The sequence below is a fragment of the Eptatretus burgeri genome, chromosome 10 (assembly GCF_056783735.1).
Source record: "Eptatretus burgeri isolate ZD-2024b chromosome 10, Ebu_testis_v1, whole genome shotgun sequence".
NCBI classification, from domain to species: Eukaryota; Metazoa; Chordata; class Myxini; order Myxiniformes; family Myxinidae; genus Eptatretus; species Eptatretus burgeri.
The window spans coordinates 23385876-23401477 of NC_140970.1; the positions used below are offsets into that span (position 1 = coordinate 23385876).

General features: G+C 43.4%; 1 protein-coding gene across 2 annotated transcripts in view; it reads left to right on the forward strand.

The window, feature by feature from the left end:
- LOC147018083 (uncharacterized) overlaps positions 1 to 15602 on the forward strand; it is a 357617-nt gene that overhangs the window by 234293 nt on the left and 107722 nt on the right. For both annotated transcript variants that reach the window (XR_015062269.1, XM_085897420.1), the window contains exon 66: positions 7229 to 7366. Coding sequence is in view for 1 of the 2 variants with exons in the window: in XM_085897420.1 (XP_085753546.1) it covers positions 7229 to 7366 (138 nt within the window). In the remaining variant the exon portion in view is untranslated. The remainder of the gene's footprint in view (positions 1 to 7228; positions 7367 to 15602) is intronic.

Here is a 15602-nt window from a genome sequence, read left to right on the forward strand (position 1 = left end):
CCACTACCAACCCTTTACGTGAAGCAAGATGGAGATTCAATTAAAGAAAAGACGAAGCGAAACGGGAAAACAGTTCAACATGATGCACATTTATTCCGCGGCACACGGAGAGCACACATATACAGCCAAACAGAATGCACATATATCAAATGCTACAAAAGAAACAATGACTACTAAACTAAATGACTACAATGACTAAACAAACAGAGATACTACCGACTAAGACCGATACACGGCAACACTTAACAGTTTTACTTCACCAGACTGGCGCCACACACACACGTTTACACAGAAACAAAAGAAAAGGCCACCCTCAAAGACAAGGGGGCAGACGGGGCCTGTGGGCCAATATTTGCACGGGACCTGAAAGACCGGTCAGGTCTGCGAGACCGGGTGGGTCCTACCCGTGTCTTTGTGATGAGCCGCAAATGTGGCAGCGCGGCGGTGCCCCGACTTCGTGCTCCTTCGCGGGTTTCGTTGGCACTGCTTGGAGTGGGGTGGGAACGGGGCCCCCTTTTCGCACTATCTCAGCGCGGGGGGAAAAAAGGGGGGGGGATTGTTGATGCTCTGGGGAAAGAGTATAGCTGGCTTGCTTGGGTCCCGTGATGAGCGATTCCACCGCGACCTCGTCACCCACCGCAGTCTTCCTTGCCTCGGACCCGAACTCCTCGGTCTCTTCCCCCAATTCTCCTCAGCCGACTGCCGAAAACCACCGGGACGCCCTCTCCTCCCGACTCCACTCCGCGCTCCAAACTGCCTCTGCCCAAAACTCTCTCCGCTCTTCTGCCACTCTCCGCTCTTCCAAGGCCGACTCTGCCTTTTCTGCCACTCTCCGGTCCTCCAAGGCCGACTCTGCCCAAACCGACTCTGCTCAAACCGACTCTGCCAGATTCGCCTTGCGCTCGGCGCTTTATAGGCCGGCAGGAGAACCCATATGCAAATTTCTGGATCAGAACGAGCTTGGGGGTGGAGCCACGCTCGCCCATTGGACGGAGGAAAAGCGGCGTGAATCTCCCCTGATCCTAGAATTTGCATATCTCGATTCCACACAGACGCGCCAAACCGCCCCGCGCTTGCTGATTGGACGGATTGGACTCGCGGCTCGGCGCGTACCTTGTACGAGCCCAGGACAGCCCGACGCTCGTTGCTCACAGGTGGTGCGGGAATGGCCGCAGAAGGAGAGAGTTGAAGGTGGTGGAGGGTTTATGGTGGTGGTTTATGGCCATGGTGCCGTTCGGAATGGCGGTGATGCGATGTTTGCGGGAGCGAGTTGTGAAGGTAAAGATTGTGGCTGTTGGCATTGTTGTTGTTGTTGTGAAGCGGCGTTGTGGTTGGTGGTTGTTGTGTGATGGCGGTTGAGACGTGGTTGGTTCAAAATAAAGATAGAACAGAAAAACGACTATCTCAAAGCGTCGCAGCCCGAATGAATCACACTTATCCCCTCTAAACAACGGGTTTGGGGCTAACTACACATGTACTTACAGAGATATCTCACCTACGGGACCTGAATGGTGGTTTGCAAATTTCCTCAACCGCAACAATATATTTATATGGTGGAAGGAACCAAAATCCTGGATTGGAGCATGGGATGCTGGATCAGGATCATATAAGAAATGCCATTAAAAACAAAGCCAAGATAATATAAGACATGACAACAAAACCCACAAATACAGTCATTGTATCTTCATGCCCATAACAGCATGCAACATAAACATCAACATGCACTGATTCTGTTGCCTCATCCTCAAGCCACAAAATCAAAAGTTTTTCCATCTCAGCGATCACACCACTTATTTTATTGGTAACTACCTTCGACTTCATCGGCGCAGATCCCTTCATGTGTTCGAGAATTATCGCCTTGTGCTCAACCATCGTCTCGATCCTAGACCGGTTAAGTAAAATGATAGCGAACATCTGATTTGCGAAGGAGTTTCCCCTCTCTCAGACCATTTAATAATGTCTAATTTCATTTCTAATATAAGGGTGTTACGTTTCTTCGATGTACGAGCATCACTTTCTCATAGTAACGGTGTCTTACGCTTCTGACATTCTTAGGGTCATGGAAATGTGAGCAGAGAGGTTTTTATGCAGTTTATTTCTGGGTTAAAAAAAGTTTAAAAAGGGCAGTGTATATATATATATATATATATATATATATATATATATATATATATATATATATATATATATATATATATATATATATATATATATATATATATATATATATATATATATTATACAAAAAATAAATAAATCGTAGTCTCAAAAAGTTGTGGACAGATTTGGATGAGTTGGGTATGGGAAAATAACAAGCAGATCTGATTTTGGAGGTCCAGATCTGGTACAATACGTGAACTGTTCACACTGGCGGAGGTATGCACTCTCCCGAGTGCCTTTCTCGTTAGCTAACACTGAACAACAAATTTCAAAAAATTTTTTTTACTGGAGATGTGTAAAGTGATTAAGACTAATTTGGGTACGCTGATTTCAAAAATCATAACCGTTTTGCTGTATCACGTCAGGATTTTCAGGAACAGAAATATTCCCATTGCCTAGAAGTCAGGATTTCAATGAAATTTACATATGTCTTTAACATGTCTATTTCGTACAATTGTTGTTAACTTGTGTTATATTTCTTTCTTTCAGATAAAGATGAGTAGGCGTTCCTGTACCAATCATCCTGATAACTTCTGTTATGTCTGTGGTCGGTATACCAAAAATATCAACAGCGAAGTATATCTACAGCAGTGAAAATGAAGGCCGCCTACTTTCACTACTTCGGGTGTAAGGTGGGGGACCAAGAACAGAGCTGGGCACCACACATCTGCTGCACAAGCTGTCACACAACCTTGACTCAGTGGTTGGTGGGCAAGCGCGCGAGCATGCCATTTGCGGTGCCCATGATATGGCGTGAGCCGCAGAATCATCATGATGATTGTTATTTCTGCTGCACAAGCATCACCGGCTTCAACAAGAAGAATAAAGGTCACATCAAGTACGCTGGCTGCGTCTCTGCTCGTAAACCTGTGCCTCATGATGACGAGAACCCCGTTCCAACACCTCCAGCTGATCAGAACATAGCTGTAAGCAGTGGTGAAGAGGATGGTGATGATGAACCTTTTGAACCCGACACTCAAGAATCACACCTTCTGAACCAGGGAGACTTAAATGATCTTGTAAGAGATCTCTCGCTGTCAAAGGCGAAGGCAGAGCTGCTTGGATCAAGGCTGCAGCAGTGGAATCTACTTGAACCTAACACCAAGATATCCTTGTTCAGAGCACGTCACAGAGACATGGCTGAGTTCTTTGAGATGGAAGACACGATGACATTCTGCAGTGACATCAACGGTCTGTTGAAAGAACTTGGGTGTGATCACGATCCTGCAGACTGGCGCCTCTTCATCGACTCGGAGAAGAACAGCTTGAAGGCTGTTTTGCTCCACAATGGCAACGAGAAACCATCAGTCCCACTGGCTCACGCGTTCGGCATGACAGAGACCTATGAAACTATGCGGCAGCTGCTTGATTCCATCAAGTACAATGACTTCAACTGGCACATCTGCGGAGACTTGAAAGTGGTGGCGCTGTTGTTAGGGTTGCAGTCAGGCTACACGAAATACATGTGCTTCCTTTGTCTCTGGGATAGCAGAGACGACAAGAATCACTGGACGAAGAAAGATTGGGAAGAGCGAAAAGAGCATGTACCTGGTCGACACAACGTGAAGCATGTCGCCCTTGTCGACCCAGCCAAGGTTTTCCTTCCACCACTCCACATAAAGCTCGGCTTGATGAAAAGTTTTGTACGGGCAATGGATCTGAATGGGCGTGGGTTTTTATACCTCAAGGAAAAGTTTGGCAACACCTTGTCGGAGGCCAAGATCAAGGCTGGTGTCTTTGTTGGACCGCAAATCCGACAGATTATGAAGGACGAAACTTTTCCGACAACTCTAAACCCCAAAGAGCTGGCAGCGTGGAGGAGCTTCAAAGCTGTGACGGACAACTTCTTGGGGAACGAGCCCGCGGACAACTATGAAGAAATAGTGCAGCAGCTGCTGGAGTCCTTCAGGAAACTTGGCTCCAGGATGTCCCTGAAAATCCATTTCCTACACCAGCACCTGAACTTCTTCCCTGACAACTTGGGAGCAGTCTCGGACGAGCACGGCGAGCGATTCCACCAAGAGATTTCACTCATGGAGACGCGTTACCAAGGGCGGCACAACCCGAACATGATGGGCGACTTCTGCTGGTTCCTGCATCGTGAAACTGACACAGAGCAGCACAAACGCAAAGCCAAATGCCTAAAGCATTTTAAATTACATTCTAGTGGAGTTTTTCTGTAATTTCTATAATTTTGAAGCATTCATGATGAAATAAATGAATAAATGAATTTTTGTAAATTTCATTGAAATCCTGACTTCTAGGCAATGGGAATATTTCTGTTACTGAAAATCCTGACGTGATACAGCAAAACGGTTATGATTTTTGAAATCAGCGTACCCAATTAGTCTAAATCACTTTACACATCTCCAGTAAAAAATTTTTGTTGTTCAGTGTAATTTGTTCCTTTTGTTCTGATGAAAAGATTTTATATATTTTTGATATTTTTCTATGGTCCTATGATATTTTATCCATAGCTCTTCATTGTTTGACTGCCATATTTCATTTTGAATCTGGACCTTTGAGGCCACTGATGCCGTGTAATGGAATGGATGGAGGTGTAAAATGAGAAAAGGCAATTTGAAAAAGTGAGAGCGAGGGAGTTATGGAGAAGAGGAAGAAATGAGAAAGGAGGTTGGAAGAAAGAGGTATGAGTGATGAGAGAGGATGTAAAGAGTTGGTATTTGAGTGATTTTGAGACAGCCTGTCTGAAAAACGTTGTAATTTGACACTGCTATTTCCTGTAATGATTCTCAACTTTGAAGGTGATTGTGAAATATATTTATTGGCATAATCTGTATAACCGATGGCTTCTTCTCTGAGCTTCATAATTAAATAATTACCAATACTCTATTTGATATTAGGTTCTGGTCTGAGGTATAAACATACGCTGAAGAAATTTGAAGAGATTTAACAAGAAGAAAGGCACGAGCTGTGACAAATTATAAGACTCTGAAAGTTGCTTTGTGGAAAAGGTGCAAAAGATTTTCATGGATTTGGATCTATGGATCATCGAGTCCATTAATTCCTTTACAAAAACAGAGAAAAAGTAGAAGGGCACTCGGTAGAGCGCATACCTCCGCCCCAAGATGCCTGATCCACGAGAACATATCGGGCTCAATACATTTTTGAAATATCATGCCATACAGCACTATATCGTTTTTGGTAACGTATATTGTTACCAAAATTGAAACAATTCTTCGTTGTCAAACATCCAACCTGTCCACCCTGTTTCGTCCGAATCCGTCAACAACTTTTTGAGATATCCTGCTATATATCGGTTTTGCCCTATCTCTCAATGGTGAAGAATCACTTTAAAAAAAACTTTCAGATCCGGATCCAGATCTTCACCAAAATTGAAGCAATTCTTTCTTGTCACATACCCAATTTGTCCACAAAGTTTCATCCAAATCTGTCCACAACTTTTTGAGGTATCGTGCTCTGTATCGTTTTTGGCCCAATCTCTCAATGGTGAAGAATCACTTTAAAAATTATAGTAGTCTTATCCGGATCCAGATCTGGATCTTCACCAAAATGTAATCGGTTCATCCTTGTTACACACAGAACCTGTCCACAAAATTTCATCTGCATCTGTCCACAACTTTTTGAGATATCCTGTACACAAACAAACAGACAGACAAAAAGGGGTGAAAACATAACCTCCTTCACCTTTGTAGAGGTAATTAAGATCGAGAAAATCTTGAACCAATTCCAATAAGTAGAAGTGTACATAAATCTGCAGATAAATTTTTTGTACGTATCAAAGGAAATGATGAGGAAAGACAAGTGAAAAAAAAAAAAGAAAGCAGGATGAACTTTTGAAGTCCAGTGGGTACATCAAGAACAAGATGGAAGCAAACAGTAGAGAAGCATCCAATGGAAGGTAGAATGAAAAATATGACCACAGGACCTGCAGCTTATCTGGGCCCTGGCCTAATGTTGTAACCCAAATTTGGTAGCATTCTGACTGGTAGGTCTGGAGAGGAAGGTTTTTGAAGGAATTTACACGATTTTCCCAAACATTTACTAAGTCCTCCATTTTGAGACACTTCCAGTCACATGATCAGCATGACCTCCATTATTTAACATCAGGACTGTGTCCTAATGTTGTAACCCAAATTTGGTATCATTCTGATGAGGTGGGTCTGGAGAGGAAGGTTTTTGAAGGAATTTACACGATTTTCCCAAACATTTACTAAGTTCTCCATTTTGAGACACTTCCAGTCACATGATCAGCATGACCTCCATAATTTAATATCAGGACTGTGTCCTAATGTTGTAACCCAAATTTGGTAGCATTCTGACTGGTAGGTCTGGAGAGGAAGGTTTTTGAAGGAATTTACACGATTTTCCCAAACATTTACTAAGTTCTCCATTTTGAGACACTTCCAGTCACATGATCAGCATGACCTCCATTATTTAACATCAGGACTGTGTCCTAATGTTGTAACCCAAATTTGGTAGCATTCTGACTGGTAGGTCTGGAGAGGAAGGTTTTTGAAGGAATTTACACGATTTTCCCAAACATTTACTAAGTCCTCCATTTTGAGACACTTCCAGTCACATGATCAGCATGACCTCCATAATTTAACATCAGGACTGTGTCCTAATGTTGGAACCCAAACTTGGTATCATTCTGATGAGGTGGGTCTGGAGAAGAGGAGTTTTGAAGGAATTTATGCAATATTCCCCCAAAAAACAAGAACTAGCTTTGCAATCCCTGTTACCAGTCACAAGAGGAACGTTGCTACCAAATTTCAGCCAGATTAGCACAGTGGTTTGGTCGGAGAAGTCGAAATAGAAGACCGACGGACAGTATGTGATGGCAATAACTCATTTGGAATTTATATTCCAGATAGGCTAATAATATTGCACAAGCATAATATCTAGCCCAAGAAGGAAATGGTGGAGAACTATGGTTCAAGCCTTAAGTTACATAGCAGTGGGAAGATAAAGAATAAGGTATTTGATAAACAATATTTAGATTTTGAATTCTTAACCCACCATATAATAGATCTCAATTGCATAATGCTTTGCTATTATGGTCTTTATCCCGCAACCACCACAGCTGGGGACCTTGAAAGTTCTGAGTGATTATGGTAATCGGTTGATTGTACCAGGAGGGGACCTGAAGGGTCTACAGGGTTTGAAGGGGTTTCCAGGTGACGCAGGACCCACGGGAGACGTTGGTCCACGTGGGACCAAGGTGAGATCATTCTGCTTACCTTTCGAACTTAAACTCACTTATACCTTCACTGTCATCAGCAGTGTGATTCATTATATTCAAAATTTATTTTGAATTCTTGAGCAATATTCAGTCAGATCTATAATCATTACAGCAGCCCTATAGCCCCATGGGCTAGACAATGCTACAGTGCACCCCCTCCCCCCACCCCCGGTACTCTACTTGGTTGGTATATTTTTGTTCCTTGGGATGTCCTGAAAGCGAAAAAAATTATGTTAACATGACACATCTTGGATTGGAATTGTACTTTAGACACCTTGTTGGTCGGTACCCAAAATCGCGTGAAGCGAGTTTGGTACACTGACATTTTGGGGTATGGTTGCATCTCAGGCTCCTGAGACAGGCTCCTGTCTCAGCTTTGAATATACTGTGCGTTGATTGTTGTATGTCAATTGAAAGGTTATTCAATTGCCTATTCAATGGTGTATCAAATGTACATTTCTGATGAATATTCATCCGGTCATGCAATCACAATGACAAATAATCAAAGCAAACACTTCATCTAATTTCAAAATTGAATGAACGGGACTTATTCTGATTATTTATATGTAATCTTAAGTACTGTTTAATTTTTTTTTTCTGTTTTTTTTTTTAATATACAATGTCGAGGCTCGTATAATAGCTAACACACAGAACGTATAACAATGGGAGCAGGAGACAAGAGGGGCGGGAGAGGGAAACACAAAACGGTGGGGATCAGAGACACGAGGAGATCTGTGGAAGGGAGAGGGATGGGGTGGGGTACACGGGGTAAACAAGATGGACACCACAAGGACTTTCAGGACCTGACACTACAGGAACTTTCATGAAGGAAAGCAGGGAATTTGAAGGAGGTGGGTTTGGGATGGATTAATGGGGGTAGAATAGATCATGGTTTTGGATGGGGGAAGATAAGAAATGCTGGTAAACAGCTGTTTTGAAGACCTGGAGGGAAGAGTGGGATTGAAGAGAGTGTGAGAGTTTGTTCCAAAGGTGGGAAAAAAGAGGAATGAAATAATGAAGGTGAACAGTGATTCTTGATTTTATTACGTTTACCAGAAGGGGGTTACTGGCAGACCTTGAGCACCCTGTGGAACTATGGGGTTTGGGGGGGGGAGGAGATCACAGACAGACCCGGGGGTGGGTGGGGCAAGGCCGGAGAGATGGTAGAAGACAGAAAGACCACCGACCTGCCTGTGGTGAGAGAATGAGAGATCCAAAGACTCAACCTCAACGCGGGAGGTAACAATGTTCCTGAATGCCTTGGTTTCCATCGCGTGAAGCCGGGAAGGGTGAGAGATGGGAGCACCAGCTAAGAAAAGAGAGCAGTACTTCATCAGGCTGCAGATTAATGCAATTTGTACATGGTCATGAGCTCAGGTGTGCCCAGGAAGGATTTTGCACAATCGAGGATGCCCAGTCGGCAACTGGATTTAGAAGCCAGCTTGGAAATGTGGCTTTCCGAGGAAAGATCATGGCAGATAGTGAGACCCAGAAGCCTGAACGAAAGGATAACTTATAACTGAATGCACCATAACTGAATCACTTCACAGATCCAATATCTCTGGGGCCCTATGGTGTCTGTAGATACCGACTTGTCCCCAGAGCTATCTCGGTTGGTTGAGATGCAGCATCTGTTGATGCCGGCACAGCATCAGTCTCGGTGGGAACTGCTTCCGCTGATGCAGGTATCCTCTCAGTTGACCCTGACCCCTCTAACTCCATTCTTTCAGGAGGGTCTGCTAATTGAAAAGGTTGAACTTCGCAGCTCAGCCCGGTATCCCGCATTTGGTCCACATGCCATTTCCAAACGCAGGGTCCAACTGCAACAACATAATTTAAGGGACCCTGTCTTGACCTTACAGCACCAGTAACCCACTAGTTGTCCTGATGGTAGTCGCGCACAAGAACAGGCTGTCCTACCAGAAATTCACACATGTTGCCTTTACCTCCACCAAGGACCCGTTGAAAAAGTCTATCGTTGACCCTTTTTCTGATATCAGGTTTAACCGCATCCAATCTAGTACACAGTGGTCTGCCAAGAAATATCTTTGCAGGACTCTCTCCAGTTGTTGCATGAGGAGCGTTCCGGAAGGATATCAGGAAACGGGCTAACTTTGCTTCAATGGTGCCGCCTTCTTCCCTTGCAGGTCGAAAAGCCTGTTTGAAAGTTTGGATAAAACATTCAGCCAGCCCATTTGTGGCTGGATGGTAAGGAGCAGACCGAATGTGTTTAATTCCATTTCATTTCACGAAAAGGTTCAATTCATCCGATGTGAACTGATGACCATTATCAGATACGAGCTGTTCAAGTACACCATTCCTGGCAAAAAATTTCACGCAGTTTGGTGATGGTCTGTTGTGACATAGTTGACTTAATGACATAAATTTCTTGCCATTTGGAATGTGCATCAACCACACCAGCAACAGTGTCAAGAAACGGCCCAGCTTAATCCACGTGTATTCTCTGCTATGCGGCCGAGGGCCACTCCCATGGATGCAAAGCTGACACCTGTAGCATGTTCTGATGTAGCTGACACCCATCACAGCACTTAGCTATATGTTCGATGTCCTTATCAATTGAAGGCCACCATACATAGCTACGTGCTAATGCTTTTACCTTTACTACCCCAATGTGTCTTTCATGTCACTGTCCCAGCACACGACTGCACAATGATTGGGGTACAATTATGCGTGTGCCCCGCAACAGACAGCCACAATGGGCTGATAGTTCATCCTTCCGGTTGTAGAAAGGTTGAATCTGTTTCGCTTCTGAAGACCAACCCTGAGTGACAGACTCTAACTTTGAGACAACTCCATGTCACGTTGCGTTTCCAGTCTGTTCTCATGACTTGTGACTGGAAGTAATTAAATCTGTGACATGTGAAACGCATCAACTACATCAATATCCTCCTCTGCAGATGGCTGGATGATCTCAAGTGGAAGCCGTGACAGGGCATCTGTATTACAATAATCAGTCGTACTCTTGTACTCAATGTTATAGTCATGTCCAGCTGATAAAAACAATTCATATCGTTGTAGACGTGTGGCTGGTATGCTTTTGTGAGGGTGGAGGATGGATAGCAGGGGTTTGTGGTCCGTGACTCGGGTAAACGTCCTGCCAAAAACATAATGGTGAAAGTTTTTTTATTCCCCAGATAAGAGCAAATGCCTCCTTATCTATCTGCGAGTAATTTTTCTCTGATGAATTTAATGACCTGGACACAAATGCTATTGGTCGTTCCTCACCATCTTCCTTGACATGAGAGAATACACTCCCGAGACCATATGGTGACGCATCACTGGCAAGTTGTGGAGGTCTGTTCAGATCATAATGTGTAAGTACTACATCAGAAGCGATCAATGTTTTTACCTCCGGAAATGCCTTCTTGCAAGCCTTTGGCCAATTCCATGTGTGTCCTTTCTGTAGTAGCCGGTGCAACGGATGGAGAAGTGTTGAAAATTTTGGAAAAAAACAATGATAATAGTTTACCAACCCGAGAAAGGAGCGACGTTGTGGGACATCTTTAGGCTTTGGTGCTTTGGCCATCACTTTTATTTTGTTGGATGTCTTACTTAACCCTTCTGCAGTGATTTCATGTGCGCAACAGGTTAGTTTTTCTTTGAGAAACAGACATTTGTCTGGATTTACCCAAAGTTCGTGCTGTTTTTGCCTCTGCAAAACCAGTCCCAAAATGTGCAAATATTCTCTATCTGAATTTCCGGTGATTATTATATCATCGATGAGACATTGTACCTTTGGTATTCCTGCCAATACCCGATCCATGGGAAGTTTCCACACTGCAGAGGCTGATGTAACCCCAAACACCAGTCTGTTGTACTGGTACAGACCCTTGTTTGTATTGATTGTTCGAAACTTCTTGGAGTCTTCTTCCATTTCCATCTGAAGATAAGCTTGGCGTAAATCAGGCTTGGAGAACTTCTTTCCTCCTGACAATGTTTGCAGCAGTTTCCATGGCAATCGCGAGTTCAACAGTTCTCCGGAAACTAAGCTCACTTTCCGACAACAGGTGCTTCTGAATACTCTCACTCGTCAATCCACAGATGAGCCTGTCTCGTAATGTGTCATTTAGATTGTGACCAAAGTCACAGTGCTGAGAAAACCTTTTCGACTCGGCGACAAAATCACAGATCGATTCTCCGTCATTGTGATCACGTTTGTGGAATCAAAATTGCTGTGCAATTATGCTGACTTTTGGGCATAAATGATCCTGGAAAATTTTCACCAATTCCCCATAAGGCTTTGCGCATGGCTTGTCCGGTGCAGTGAGATTCCGAAGTAGCTCGTACATTTTGCTGCCAACTACGCTAACAAATGCTGGCACCTGTCTTTCACCAGCAATGCCATTCACCAGAAAATACTGCTCCAGCCTCTCCAAATATGCTAGCCAATCTTCCCACCCTTCATCAAACAGCCCAATGCTTCCGACATAGCCCGCCATATCTTTGTGATGCACCACAAATGGCGCTCACTCACAGTCTGAGTTCCACGGCCTTCGATGCTCCAGGCCCCAACATTGTCTTGCCGTTCCAGTGAAGCTCAATGGGCCTTGGACTTGCACAGCAGCTTAGCTAAATACAAATAACCTTACCGCAGCTAAGAAATCCCATCTTCGTTGCCAGTTTATTACGTGTGCAATCGGATTAAGTGGAGCTCGACAAAATCATGACAAGCACGGAAAATGGCGGGCAAGGAACTACTTTATTCCACACCATATGAATACGCAAGGCTGTAAATACACCACAATTTCCACATTAGATGGCTAACATCCGAACTCCCCCTGATGCACCCCTTACTAATCCCATGTCCCTCCCTATAATCTATTTTTATGCAGTCAAAAAAGTACTCCTCTCTCTCTCTGAGCACAAGCAAGGCTTTTAGTGAGGCGACCAGTGCACATGTGTACTGATTCGCCAAGTTAATATATCATTATCAAAGTTTAAACAGTGTAATTAACAAAAATAAAACATGAGTTCCTCATATCACAAGAAACTTCGACATAGGAGGCCATTCGTCCCATCAAAGCCGATACTAGTATTGCCAACTTATGCTTGTTTGTCCATGTTCTATCCTTTTAAAGACTAATAGCATCGAGCAAGAAAGCAGCACATCCCATTTTTAAAGTCTTTGTTGTGACTTTTTTAAAAGTCATTTTCAAAGTCTTTGTCCAAGTTTCAAGCCACTGATCTCCCAGACTCAGAACAGACCATAACACCACCAAATCTGGTTAGAATTAATGCCCGAACAAGGTCATCAAACCTTTACCCTCGGATTAAAAGTCTGATGAGCTCCAGCAACTGAGCTATCCATGCAAACATATTATCATATTATCATGACACATTATCAACAACGTTTGAATGTTTTTTTTTTTTTTTTAATCCTTTACCCATCATTAATTCATTCATGCACTGTTAGAAACAGGTGTCTCTTGATGCATTTTGGCTCCTACTCATGAAGGTTCAGATGTTGTTGATGAATGAAATTTTAAGTTGAACAGTTAGTTTTTCTCTATTTAAATTTATTGTGATGCTGAAACGGTTTATTGGCATTCAGATCTGTTCCACCCAAACTCAATTCCAGAGTATTGGTGTTTTCACATCACAATGCCCTTATTTTCCTGATGAATTCGTAACTCGATTAGTAATTCATCAAGTGAATCGTAAATTTTTTTCAAGAGTTAATTTAACTTTAAATTCAGAAGCATTACTGTACTGAACATGGCATTTCCTTTCAGAGCATTGTTATTGGCCCTGTGCTTCACCTCTTCCCATGTGTGCTAAAGAGTATTCACTACTAGTTACCTCCGACACTGAAGGTGGGTGGAGGTTGTTTTCACCCCTGTCTCTGTCTGTTTGTCTGTCTGTGAACAGGATATCTCAAAAAGTTGTGGATAGATTCTGACAAAATTTGGTGGACAGGTTGGGTGTTCGTGTAGTAGATAGTAGAAAAATCGTGCAAATTATGATACAAGCATCAAATTTGGCATTTCTGTTCTGCAGGGCTTTCTGATCAAATCTGCCCGATTGGCCATTTGAAAATCCAAATTTTGAAAATTTTGAAAAAAAAAATTAAAGTTCAAAAAAAATTTGAACTCACAGCTGGCTGAAATTCTTGAAGCGCAAGTGAACATCCCAGACAGAGAACCAAGGGGAGATGCAGTCATCATTGATGGCTCAGCACTTATCAATGCCCTACCTCCACGCACTTCAAAGATATTTGATGACTATGCTAAAGAAGACATCATCCCAAAGGTGGAATCCTATGGTGCCAGGTACGAGAGGGTGGACGTAGTGTTTGATGTGTACAAGAAGTCAAGTCTGAAGTCCGAGGCAAGATCGAAAATGGGGCAAGGAATCAGAAGAAGAGTGACAGGAACCAGTAAGACCCCAAGTAACTGGAGAAGCTTTCTTTGAGATGACAGCAACAAGACTGAGCTGTTTCACTTCCTTGTGGAAAAGATGTGTGAAGCACAGACGACAAGCACAGTCATTGTCACAAAAGGAGAAGATGCCATTAGCATCACAAGGAAGTCACTGGATGCTGTGTCTTCATGTTGTCATGAAGAAGCTGACACTCCAATATTTGTACATGCCAGGGATGCAACGACGGATGGTAGCAAGTCCATTATCATTAAGGCTAATGACACGGACGTACTAGTCATAGCAATATCTGTACTGCCATCCTTACAGGAACTAGGTCTTGAGAACATGTGGATTGCCTTTGGCCAAGGAGCCAAGGCGCGATGGATTCCAGTCCATGAGGTAGTTTCTGCAATAGGGCCTGAAAAGCTCGAGGGATCCCATACTTCCTTGCGTTCACTGGATGTGACGTCGTGTCTGCCTTCCACGGTAAAGGGAAGAAAAGTGCATGGCAGACTTGGAACGTCTTTGATGATGTTTCTGAAACATTCATCAATCTCAGCCAGCATCCAACATTGATTCGTGATCTTGACTTTTTTGAAGTTTTTTTTTTTTTTTTCAAAATTTGGATTTTCAAATGGCCAAAATCAGGCAGATTTGATTAGAATCCCCTGGAGAACAAATGTGCCAAATTTGATGCTTGTATCATCATTTGCATGATTCCTCTCAAAAATTGCTGTTATCTGCCCCACTATGTGTGACAAGGACAAAATGATTAGCTTTTGGTGAAGATCAACATTTACCTTTTGGTGAAGATCATTGGTCTCCTATAATTTTTAACGTGATTCTTCATCATTGAGAGAAATGGCCAAAATGATATACAGCATTACATTTGTGGGGGGGGGGAGGTTAGATGTTACCCGAGATCAGATACCAATGTATGGAGTAGCATGGTCCATGTACGGGAAGTTAGCCAATCTTGATGTAATAAGTAGGGACATGTCAGCTTGAGGATGTCTTGTTTGTATGTTCACCATACAAGGGATGGTGTGTGGTAATAGTTAATTAGAGATTATGGTTAAGGAAATTGTGTGTATTAAACCTCTACCAGGGGGTGCCGGGAGACTTTGCAAGAGAGCAAGAGAGCAAGAGAGCAAGAAAGGGCTAGAGCTATAGATGCCTCCCAAGGGGCGTAGCTGTGAACGTCTCCAGAGGTGGAATGAGAGACGCCTCCCAAGGGGCGGAGCATTGCCCAGGGAGAAGAGTGAGGAGCCTAATCAGGGCGGTTGGGCATGCGTGGGAGAGTTCAGAAAAAAGTCTGAGGAGAAGGAGAGTTGGAGAAGGACAAGAACCTGAGGAGAACGAGGCTTTTGAGGAACTGAACGAGTTCTGAGGAGATCGTCCTGCTTGCCTGCCTTCGTGCACAGCCCATTCGGCAACCTGCCCATGTGCCTTCATCTCCTTATCGTCCTGCCCATCACCTCATCATCCCTCCTCATTAGGCTGCTCATCATCATCACCCTCATAATTGCCTGATTGTCCACCGGCAGCTGAGTCCCCTGGTTTTGTCCCTTTCCCATCTGTGATTGAGTCCAGTGTGAGGTGCCTTATTTTCTTTACATTTATTTTATTCACATTAGATGTAATTATTTATTCATTGCGTTTCTTTCCTTCCAATCCCAACCGGCCGTCGTCTCCTCGTGATCACCATTCCTGGGTCTTTTTATTGGCTTGTGGTTTGGGAGTAAACCTGTTGGTTTTAAAAAGAGATAAGTTTCTTGTGTTTCTTCTCACGACCCGTGCACGCGTTGTCCACCATTAATTTTGAACGTCTCAA